This window comes from Acanthisitta chloris, unplaced genomic scaffold, assembly GCF_000695815.1.
Source record: "Acanthisitta chloris isolate BGI_N310 unplaced genomic scaffold, ASM69581v1 scaffold2398, whole genome shotgun sequence".
NCBI lineage: Eukaryota > Metazoa > Chordata > Aves > Passeriformes > Acanthisittidae > Acanthisitta > Acanthisitta chloris.
Window position 1 is genome coordinate 29,012 of NW_008688490.1, and position 11,782 is coordinate 40,793.

General features: G+C 42.4%; 1 protein-coding gene across 1 annotated transcript in view; it reads left to right on the forward strand.

Annotated features, from left to right (window-relative positions):
• RYBP (RING1 and YY1 binding protein) overlaps nt 1–11,677 on the forward strand; it is a gene marked incomplete at its 5' end in the record, with an annotated part of 40,685 nt that extends 29,008 nt beyond the window's left edge. The window contains 3 exons of the mRNA XM_009081017.1: nt 6,641–6,817; nt 6,927–7,025; nt 11,049–11,677. Coding sequence (XP_009079265.1) covers nt 6,641–6,817; nt 6,927–7,025; nt 11,049–11,301 — 529 coding nt within the window. The remainder of the gene's footprint in view (nt 1–6,640; nt 6,818–6,926; nt 7,026–11,048) is intronic.
• Nucleotides 11,678–11,782: the final 105 nt, after the last annotated feature.

Consider the following 11,782-nt stretch of genomic DNA (forward strand, 5'->3'; position numbering starts at 1 on the left):
AGGTGACAACTTGCATGTCATTTAATATCTTCTTAGTTTGATCCAAAATAAAAGGGAGTAAAAGTGAAGACAAGCAGCTTTTGATCCAAAAAAGGAACTGGCATCTTTGTGAACCACTAAACATTAAGTACTACAAAGAATTTTGAACTTTTTCAAGTTGAAAAACATAAGTACATGGAGGTGTTGCTCAAACTGTGAGAAATGACCTGAAGTGTAAAAACTTCTGGTGGACCAACACAAAGTTTAAAATACTCTTCTGAAATCTGAACAGCTCAAGACTGGAAATAGTTACCAGGAAAACTGAGGCTTCCTTATCTGTGTTGCCTATTCTTGACTCTTCCAAGGAGGTAGAAGACAGCAGGCTGGATGATCCTGGAGGATGTTGAACAGTTTTTTGAGGTGGTTGTACATGTTTAAATGTACTTGGTGTCTTTTGTGGCAATAGTTTTTGCTTTGTGTGAAGCTGTTATTTTCTTCCAATTCTTTTAAAAAATATTCAGCTTGCACTCAGAGTCTTTCAAACATGTTGCTGGTGCCCAACACCTGCAGTCCACAAGTGAGTGTTCCTTAGATTGACTTCTGTGTTTTCAAACATCTGTCTCCTAAATAAAAACATAGTGTTAGCACATCTGTGTTCAAGAAAAATCCTGTTCTTTCAGCAAAATATTGCTCACTCACATATTTAATGCAGCTTGTCCTTCTAAGTCTTTTTAGTGATTTTTTTTTTTTAATTGTTGCTTTGTGGTCTTGGATCACAGGAAGAACTTGAGATAAATGTATGCAACTTCCATACTGCTTTGCAGTTGTGCACTAAGGACAATTTGTCCATTCATCCTCTTGCCTTGTTGCTAAAAAGGACCATGTGGTCATCACAAATGAGCTGGAAAATATGCATGCAAGAATGAGGGCTCACCCCATTATGTTTATGGCGTAATTTCTTCAAAGCTTTGCTTCTTCTGGATGTAAAATTCCTTTAAGGAGATGTTAATTTTGTTTGTGCTCATGGGTTAGTTCCTAACCTTGTTTTATAGCATCACTCAGAGGGATGCTGCTTGTGTTACTGTTTTGTCACTCATAGAAACACTTTTAGTCTTGTTTTGTTGTTTTTCTTTGAGCAGAGGTAGGTTCACGTGTGGCTGGGGTTGTTAAAATAATCATGAACTTCACACTGCAGTATGAAACACACGTTCTCCAAGAGCCATGGAGCCATGCAGAGGTCGCTGCTATCACCACGTGCATCAAAGCCACAACAGCATGAAATCATCCAAATCCTCCACACTTCATGTTACATGAGGCTTTTGACTCTGAAATCCCACTCGATGCCACTTTCATTCTGCTGATAATGTAGTTGTAAGAAAGCAAGAGCAGTTGTAATTAGCTCCACATTCCTGGGGATTGAGAGAGCCCCTCAAGGGCTGTGGGTATGAAGCCAATTGCTCTCCCTGCTCTGTGGTGTCTGTAGGAAGCAGGTAGCTTCCCTTTTCTCAAGGCAGAGGGAGCAGAGAAATCCCAAACAGATCAAGAAAAATATGGTGCAACTTATCCTCCTATATCCCTCTTGAAATCCAGGTCAGAGCAGCTCCCATGAGTTGGATGTGCAGTGATCTGTGCTGCTCCACTCCTTAATCCTGGTCACAGGGGTTACAAGTGGAGCAGCAGAATTCCTCTCTGTGTGTGCTCTGGATTTGGTCCTGAGACAGCCTTTAAAGGGAAGCTTTGTGATACAGAAGGAAATGCAAGTAGTGAAACCCTGTGAGATGCTTACCAGAACCCTAAAGTTACAGTTTGGGGTTTAATTTCTTTTTTCAATTTATTTCAAGAGCACAGCAGTGTGGGCAGTGAACCCTTCATAAAGGTCTTGCATTTATTCCACTTCCCACGAGCAAACATCCCAGTGTCACTTAATATGACAACCTGAGGGTACAGTGTTATTTGCATATGGTGTATTTATATATATATTTGCATAGAGTATGTATTTGCAGGCACAATATTTCTGTGCATGTCTGTTATTCAAAAGGTAATAAAGATTATTTGTGTGCATCATTTACAGGAGTTGATGGTGAAGACTCAGGTGCCACAGCCATGCTGAGGCAAATAGATTTCAGCTTTTTCATGCAGCAGAATGTCCTTGCTGCAAAGGTCAGGAGTTGTGCAAATATCTGCTCCTGGGATGTAAACTACAGTTTAATTAGTGTGAGACAATGTATTTGTCTGTACACAGCTTTGAAATCACAGTTTAATTTCGTTTAGTTGCTCTTAGAGGGGGAGAAGACCAGTCTTCATTTGTATAAAAAATAAAAAAGGTAATGCTCATTTGTTTGTCACATCAGTGTTGGATCTTTGCTGCTCTTTACTCAGGTTGGCACCTAAATTAGGGGAAAATCGTCCAAGCAAAGCATAACTTTATCATCATAATGCTCGGGTAGGAGGAAACATACCTATGTCAGGTACATGCATTGAAAATTCAAGAACCACATCTAAGTATTGCATCTCTTCCAATAATTTTTGGGCAGTTGAGACTTGTTAGCTGTGGTTTATGAGCAGTGTTGATACTTTAAACCTAGTAAATGCCAATATACTTGTTCCTTAAGCATGAGTGCTGGTTAGAAAGCTTGAAAGATGCTGAGTTGGAGGTTGATTATTATTTTTTTTCACTCAAATGTGTTCTTTGTGTATATGAACAGTTTAATGTTACCAAAAGTAAACTGATGCAAAGATTTGGGAATTAAAAATGGTTAATATTTGTTTCTGTAGCTGTCTATTCTTACCAAAAAGAAGTTTAGAAGTTGTTTTAATTTCTGTTCATGTTCTGTTCAGTGATAACTTTAATATAATAGTGGTGTCTTCTGTTCATGTTCTATTCAAGTGATAACTTTAATATAATAGTGGTGTATTTAGGTTGAAGAATTCTCTTTAGGTCAAAAAAAAACATTTTAAAAAGGCTGGAACAAAATTAGTGTCTTAGGCACATTGTAGTGTTCAGACTCTCTTTAGGTCAAAAAAAAATTTAAAAAGGCTGGAACAAAATTTGTGTCTTAGGCACATTGTAGTGTTCAGAAACAGAAAATGAAAGAACAGCTCTCTCTGCTCTTACTCTGGAGTAGAAGCCAGAGCATGTTAAATTGTTGTACTCCAGGTAGAAATGAGCCTTATTTCTCTCCACTCCTATTTTTTTTTCCCCTTCCTAGATGAAATTCTGAAAAGGAGGACAACTGCTATCCACTGCAGAGTGTTACTGAATTCACTTTTGTTTGTATTTCTAGAAGGCAGTGCAAGCTTCCTGCTGCCACAGCTGGAGAGGAGTTCACAGCACTGCTGAGGAGAGTGTGCTTTGACACACAGCATGGCCAGGGTACAGCATGGATGGCTGTACAGGCAGGAAAGGTGTCTGGAGGGGAGACAGGACAAGGGGAAGTGGCTTTTAACTGAGAGATTTAAATTTGATAACAGGGAAGGAATTCTTCCCTGTGAGAGTGGTAAAGCACTGGCACAGGATGCCCAGAGAAGCTGTGGCTGCTCCATCCTTGGGAGTGTTCCAAGCCAGGTTGGATGGGGCTTGGAGCAACATGGACGGGTGGAAGGTGTCCCTGCCTATGCCAGGGGGTTGCTATGAGATAGTCTTTAAGGTTTCTTCCAACCCAAACCGTTCTGTGATCTGTGCTGGGGATTGAGATTGGATCAGTGCAGCCCTTGAAGTGTGTTTTTGGTAGGCAGGGAAACCTGGAGCAAGTTTTGGATCTCGCAGCTGCTTTACTCAATTGTGGTTCCTATGGTTATAGTTTGCTGTGGTTGAAAATGCACTGCTCAATGTGCTTTGCTTGGCTTTTTAGTAAAGGGCTTCTAACCAGTGGATCCTGGCTGCAGTGGCAGTGCAGGCCTTACTTGAAGGATTTGATTACTCCTATTATTATTACTATTTGTGTGCCAGTTGCTTAAATTACCTGGTTTTCACCCCTTGCCTAAGCTTGCTGCTAGCACGAGTGAAACAGATGAGGAACTGGAAAGCTGTTGGGTTATTTGCATTATTTAAAAGAAATAGAATCTGTTTGAGTAGTTCCTGAGGTCTTGGAACACGTTCAGTGTTGACCAAAGTCTCAACAACTTTCCAGTCCCTTCCTTAGAGTGGCAGGAGGGACCTCATCAGCAGGGCTGGCTCTCCTCCCACAGCTCCCTGCCTGCTTCCTGCTCTCCTCCCTTCCAGCTCTGGCTTTGCCCTCACCAGGGAACCATCCTGATGTGTAACAGGGAGTATGTGCACATAGGCTTTGGAGAAGTTGTGCTCCTTATGTCAGTGGCTGGCCAGAAAATGATTAACTCAGTAAATGCAGAGTGCTGTCACAGGCACAGATAAGGAGCAGAAGAGCTCAGGGCAAAGTGTCTCCACAGGAGAGCTTCAAGGCTAGTCCTTCTGGCATTCTAGCCTTCTCTGGGGAAATAGTGTGACACATTTCTGTGGGGTTTGTTGTCATTTTAGTTGAAGTTTCCATTTGAAAGCTGTGTCTTCATTCAAGCAGTGCAGCACTGCTGCAGCAGGAAGGGCAGCTTGGTGGTGGCTGGAAAGGCTTGGAAATAGCATCACAAGCAGAGCTGTGCAAAGCAGGAAAACTCTCAGATTGATGAATTGGGATTTCCCATGAATGGCTCTAGTTTCTGCCTTAGCTGGTTGTGTAAACAGCAAATAACTGTAAGTCTGGGCAGCAGTGGCAGCTTCAAGCAGTGAGGTTAATTGTGTATAATCATGCAGGGAGATGGTATCTGCCCTGTCTTTGAAGATTTCTTGACATGTTATCTTTTTTTCTTCTGGGTTTTTTTTTTTCAGTGGGTGGTTAGCAGGTTGCTTGACAGCTTTTACTTGTTGTCAGCTTTTAGTGTGGTTGCATCAATCTGAAAAATCTTTTCCATGTAACCAAACCACTTCTTTTTACGTATTTATTCTGAGTCAGACAGACAGAAATTGCTGTGTATGGGACTTGAAGGATGCTAAGTGTCTTCACTGTTCTGTGAAACAGGTAACAGCTTGACCTGATCTGCAGAACATTTATGCATCATAGTTTAAGGCTGAAGACTAGGTTGTCTGTGTTCACTCAGACACGGATGCAGATTGCAGTTTAAGATGAGTTGTAATGAAAAATCCAAATGCCAGTGGGGTTGAGACAGCTCAGGGACCTGATTACAACCTGTTGCATAGAGTTTATTATAAGCTGTCATAGTGAAATGAAATATTCAGGTATATCTGGCTTCATTAAGAAATCTTGGTACCATTTTACAGGAAACCAGTACCAAGAGAGGCTTATTAGATACTTGGACTTTCCTGTGACAGAGTAGAAATTCTCTGGGTCTTCTGTTGTCTGTATCATCTCTAAATGCAGATGCTACATGTGAGCAATTGGTGTTTTGTACTTTTTTTTTTAGACACATAATACCACTAAGTAACTTCTTGAAGTCTCTCTAGAAGTTGGCAGTAAAAGCTGGTGCAGCTGCAGAGCTCTGCAGCAGAAACCTTGGGGTTCTGTGTGCCAGTTGTAGACCTGCTTGGGTACAGCTTTCTGGGACAATCTGCTCTAATCTGATCTATGTAGAAAATCTGAGTTGTATTTATGAGCATTTAACAGCTCTGGACAAGCCTCAGCAACTGTTGCAATTAGTATTTGGTTCATTATGAATGACTTTCTGTGGATTTCTCCCCTCACACAGGCTGTGTGGCCACAGGAGCATAGATCTTTCTGGCATGTTGAAGGAGTTGAATCGACCATGATTAGTCAGAGTATTCAGAGCATAAACTGCTGTGTGATATGCCAGGCCAGGGGGAGAAGTTTCGAGTTGCTGAACTGAGAGGATGTTAGAGCTCGGATGAGGAGTGCAGGAGAGACAAAGAGACAAATTCCTGCAGGATATGTGAGGATCAGTCATCGAGGTGTTGGTTACTGCAAAACTCCTCTTTGTGCAAAGCATAATTTGAAGTGGAAGTGTTCTCTGAAAGGCAGTTTTGCTGTGCTCTGTCCCAGCAGCACTGGGGCCTGCAGACAATTGTGTGAGGATGGTGTGTCGGAGGCTGGCACAGCCATTCCCTGGGCAAGTGTGAATGCTCACTTGTCTCCTGTGCTCCTGCCAGCTCCAGTCCCAGTCAGCTCAGTTACCTTCCCTTGTTCTTTGTTATTTGTGCTAGGTTTGCTGCTGTGGGGAACCAGAAGCTCTTTTGAAAACTTTCATTGAAAGATACTTAGGAGCCTGATGTTTATCAGGAAACATTTTTGTCACATTCTGTTCCTGCTCTTAGTGTGTAGCCACAGAGCGTGGCTGGAAGCTTCTTGAAAGCTGCTTTTTCACTATTGTCCCCCCCCCCAAAAAATTGGCTGTGATTTCATGACATGGATGGAAGAAAGGGATCATTATACTTAAGAATGTTAGATGCTAAAAACTGATGAAGCAGCAGCTTGGAGTCTTTCTTTGTTTTAAAATACCTGTCTTGTTTGGTAGCAGCAGTAGTACTTCACTTTAGATAAGGAAATCCATTTGGTTCTGTGAGTGGAGTGTTCTTCCCTGGTCGCTGAAGTAAATCTTCATGCTGCTCTTGGTGAAATTATTTTGACTGTGTAAAGTTAACTATAGATCTCTCTTTTTTTTTTTATTGTCATTATAGAAAACCTAGAATAAACTCTCAGTTGGTGGCACAACAAGTTGCCCAGCAATATGCAACCCCACCACCACCTAAGAAGGAGAAGAAGGAGAAAGTGGAAAAACAAGACAAAGAAAAACCTGACAAAGAGAAGGAAATTAGTCCCAGTGTTACAAAGAAGAACACTAACAAGAAGACTAAGTAAGTTGGCAGGATGCACTGTTCCATGTGACGTGGTGTCAGCAGCACTGTGTGCTGGTTAGTTGTGCAGCCCAACTAACCTTGTGCTCTCCCTCTTCAATTCTTGCAGACCAAAGTCAGATATTGTGAAAGATCCTCCTAGTGAAGCAAACAGTATACAGTCTGGGAATACTACAACAAAGACCAGCGACTCAAATCACACTTCAAGGTAACTGGATGCTAAAGTTGAGCTTTGTCTGAGAACTGTGTTTAACAGCAAACACTTCTTTTTTTTGATGTATGAGCGCTCAAACACTCTGTTGGGGAGCACAGACTCAGGCATTGGAAATACTAATTCTGTTGTCCACTCAGGTTTTATTTTTCTGTTAAAATAATGGTGTTGTCAGTTGGGCAGCAAAGCTTTTGGCTGTGAAACAGTGGGGGGAAAAACATTAACCAGCAATGGTATCGAATTCTTATCACGGCTCGATAGCAGTAACAAAGGTTACTTTTATGCTTCCTTATCCCTCCTTCAGTCGCTGTAATTGTCAAGATAATTTTCCAAGTATACAGGAACTAAGTATACATGAACAGATTTGCTGGGATCTTGTTATCAACAAATGGCTGGTTTGATATTTGTGTAAGCTTGAAATGAGTGTATGGAGAGAGGTTTATTCCTCATCTTGCCTATATGGGTACTCCATTTCTTAAATCAAAAATTCAGCACAGAACAGTTTGTATATTATTGAACTCGAGAGCTACAAGAGGCAGAATTAACTGGGTGCTTTGCCTGTGTGGGCTGTGTAAGAATTGCATCTCTTGAAAATGAGCTGCAATAAGTGTTTTCTAGTGAAACCACATGAACTGGAGCACTATGAGTTAGCTGCAAACAGTTGTAAAGCACATGGGAAATATGGTTGGCACTGCTGTTGGCATTCAAGTTGCCAAGATGGGACTGCTGAAAGCTCTTGTCTTGGAAATTTTGAAAGAATAGCATGAAAATCTTGAACAAGAGTGAATATCCTTTCCACAGTAACCCACTGGAATGTGGTGAGGGCAGTGTGGAATTTGCTGTGCTACAAGACTGAGCTGTGTGCAGGGACTGCTGTTAACTCTGCCTCAGCACCCAAAGGTTGAAGTGTCCATTCCTGATCTGATTAGAGAAACAGAGCTTTAGTGCAATTTTTTTCTTGTCCTATTCTTCTTTAAATATTAGTTATTTTGAGGCTTGGGATGCAGGAGGCTTCATGCACTTGACTAATGACATAATATTAAATTGAGAGATTGCATCAAGTAATTGTTTTTACTTCTTGAAGGAGTCATTCAGTCTACTGCAGAGTCTTTTAGTCCCTGTTTTTGTGGCAAGCTTTTGTCATTCCTAATTAAGCCTTAATACTATCAGGTTTAGCTGGGTTATTTTTAAGGGATACCTCATCTCCTTCAGTTCTTAAACTGTCTTTTTTAAGTGTTTAGTTTTTTCTTGCAATTCACTGCCCTCGGGAGTGCTATCAAGAGTCTTTCAAAAGGGTATGATTTTTACACAGTTACAAATTTTCTATTCAGGACTTTTTCATGCCCAAATTGCTTAACTGTTATTCTGGGGCTTTTTTTTGATAAATTGCCCTTTAAGGCTCTCTGAATTTTTAAGAAATCCTGTTTGAACTTCTTGGATACCATGACTGTTACTGACAAAATATCTGAGTTTGTTCCATGTTCTCCTGTCACTTTGAGACTGAATGTTTGGGAGCATTTGGTCGTAAACCTTTTTCGCTATAAACGTGAAGCATCAGGGTGCTTAATTTTGCAAAAAACCACAGCATTATAGAATGTTAAGGGGTTGGAATGAAGCTTAGAGCTCATCCATCCCCAACCCCTGCCCTGGGCAGGAACACCTCTCACCAGAGCAGGTTGCTCAAGGCTTTAGCCAACCTGGCTGTGAACACTGCCAGGGTTGGGATGAACACTTCGAACACTGCCCTGAATGGGCCAATCCCATTGCCTTCTAGATGAAGCAAAAATTGTATGTCTGTGGTGAAGAGATTGTCTGGAGGTTTCCATCTGTGCTTAAACACCTCTTGGTACAGGGCAGACCCCTAAAACCACCTGCAGAAGTGGTCGGAGGGCTCAGCTCTAAAGCTGACAATGAGCATGTTTTGGAGTGGGACCATGGAGAAAATCCTGCACCTCAGCCCTGCTTCCCCTGCCACGTTACTTTGTCATGGGATTTAAAGATGCATGGGCAGTTGCACTTTTTTCTTTTCTCCCTTTTTTCCTTCTTTTGTCTCCCTAGCAGTGCTGGCTTTAAGAGCTGTGGCAGGAGCACATGTTCAACCCTGTAGAAAGGTGGAGGCAGCAAGGTCTGTTCCCGTAGCTGGGCCAGCATTTTTTGGCTCTTTCTGAGTACAGGAGAAAACACATGACCTAGGCAGATTACAGGAAGCACTGGGTTTCCTAGAGGAACTCGGGGCTTGGGGAGGGAAATACGTACACGTACTACGTTTCCGGGAACGCTGGCGGCTGTGCGTGGGGCAGCCGAGAGCTGATGGGAACCCCGAAACTTGCTGAGCTGGTTGGCCTTTCTTGTCACCCACAAACAAGGTGACATCATTTCATCTAGCCTGTGGTTATATGTAGAATTTGCCAGCCCCTGTGAGTGTGTGTACAGCACATACACATGGGTTTGGAGAGGTTAGACCCTAAACAGAGGGGTTGATGCAAGTTGGGAGGTTTTACTGCCTCTTCTCCCAGTCGTTTTGGGGGGTTTTTTTGTGTGTTTTCTATCTATTAGGAATGCTTTTCCTGTGGTACTTGTTAAAAATTGAAACAGCCTCCTAGGTTAGATGAGAAAATACTATTTTTGGTGCAGTAACTTCGTTCTGGGTGTAAGGAAGTTTGCAGAAATACAGTTGTTCTATTTTTGAAGCTCTACATCTGTCCTCAATGCACTTTTCTGTGCTGTGTAGTTCTAGAATACCACTTTGGTAGCTACTTCTTAAGGACTCCTTGTTACCTTACCCTGCCAGCCATTGGGTATGCATGGCACAGAGTAAATGAGCTCAATTCCCTCTTTTTCTGTTTTACTGCTCTGGCCTAGTGTGCTGCAAACGAGGAGGAGAAAAGGCAGAGTGGTTTAAAAGCTGGAGCTTGATCCCAGACTAAACCAACCTTCCCTCCATCCCTCAGAATAAGGCAGCTCTCAGCAAGCTACTTTTCACTGATGTATAAAGACTCTCCTTTTTAATTTCCCTATTGGGAATATTCTGCTGCTTAAGCCTGACCCTTAATTAGGAGCAAAGGCTGTAAATTACAGCAGTCGCTGCAGATGACTTGGAATTTGCTGGTAGCTGGAGGAGTGTCCAGGGTTTGTTGTATCAGAGCTTTGGACCAGCCCCTGAAATGTGCATGAATGTCAGCTTCCTAGAGTTCAGACCCTTATTAGCTACATTACTAATTGAGTGATAGCACAGCATGCAAATTACCGAGATAATCCCAAGCAATAAGTACCAGTGGGTTCCTTTCTGGTGGTTTTGATTTCTTTTTTTCTTTTCATTTTTCCCCTAACTAAAAGCTTTAGCTGCAAGAAATACCATTGGACACTCTGGGGTTTATTTACAATAGCCTTGATTCCAGGGGGAACATTTTGAGCTATTTTATCCATAGGCTGATTGGGCATCTGATTTGTATAAGCTCAGAGCAGTTGAAAGAGAAGCCAAGTTGTCCCAGTGCCTGTGTTGTTTGCAGCTGCAGAGTTCCTACATGGGAATGAAAGAGCCGTGGCCGAATGCTTTCATGTGGTTTTGTATTGCAGAGTCACAGCCTTGTCTCATAACATCAGGGCACATGATGAGATGGTGAATTTAGATAAGAGAACTCTTTCATCTGCCCCTTGGGGAGGAGATCCTTTGCTCTGTCTGGCTCCTGTCCGCTTGGCTCTGCTGTAGTGTCCTCTTTTCTGGCAGGGTTGGATTAGGGATAAGTCTACAACAGACACCCTGTGCAGAGCTGTGTGAGACAGGTTGTTCCTCTGGGGCTGAGCAGCCCTCACAGCTTGGCTGTCACCAGGAGCAGGTCAGACCTTCATCCTCCACTGTGCAGCACTTGCTGCTGCCGAGGTTCTCTCCCAGCTCCTGCCATCTGCGCAGGAGGGGAGGACAAGTCACACCAAGTTTGTTGGCAAATGCTTTTCCTCCTGAACCTTTTCCTTTCTCGTTTATTTTTATCCCTTTAATAAATGTTTTCTCATTTATTTCAGGCCCAGACTGAAAAATGTGGACAGAAGCACCGCACAGCAGCTGGCAGTCACAGTGGGAAATGTCACAGTAATTATCACAGACTTTAAAGAAAAGACTCGCTCTTCATCCACGTCGTCTTCTACAGTGACCTCCAGTGCAGGATCAGAACAGCAGAATCAGAGCAGCTCTGGCTCTGAGAGCACAGACAAGGGCTCGTCCCGGTCCTCCACGCCCAAGGGGGACATGTCGGCAGTCAACGACGAATCCTTCTGAAAATTGCACATGGAGTTGTGGAAACTATTGGATCAGGGTATGAAATTCAAACACTCCACCTGCCCATGCTGTTCAAATCCTGGAGAGCCTCTTCTGTGCTTGAACACAACTTTTTTTCTCGGACATCAACCTCTTACTGATGCCACCAGGATAATTTCTGCTTGCCGTGGGCATCTGGCCACCAAGGAATTTCTCACCCTAAACGATTACTCTTGACACTTTTATGTATTCCATTGTTTTATATGATTTTCCTAACAATCATTTATAATTGGATGTGCTCCTGAATCTACTTTTTTATAATATCTGCTGTGCACAATTTTCCATGAACATGACAACTTTTAGTTTTGGGGGTAGGGAGTGGGTGGGAAGGGAAGGGGGCTTTATTTATTGCATTCACAAACTCCATCCTCTTTCAACATATCCTTTTTAAGTTCAGTTCTTCTTCCAGTTATACTGTGTACTATCAGTTTTGATATAAATT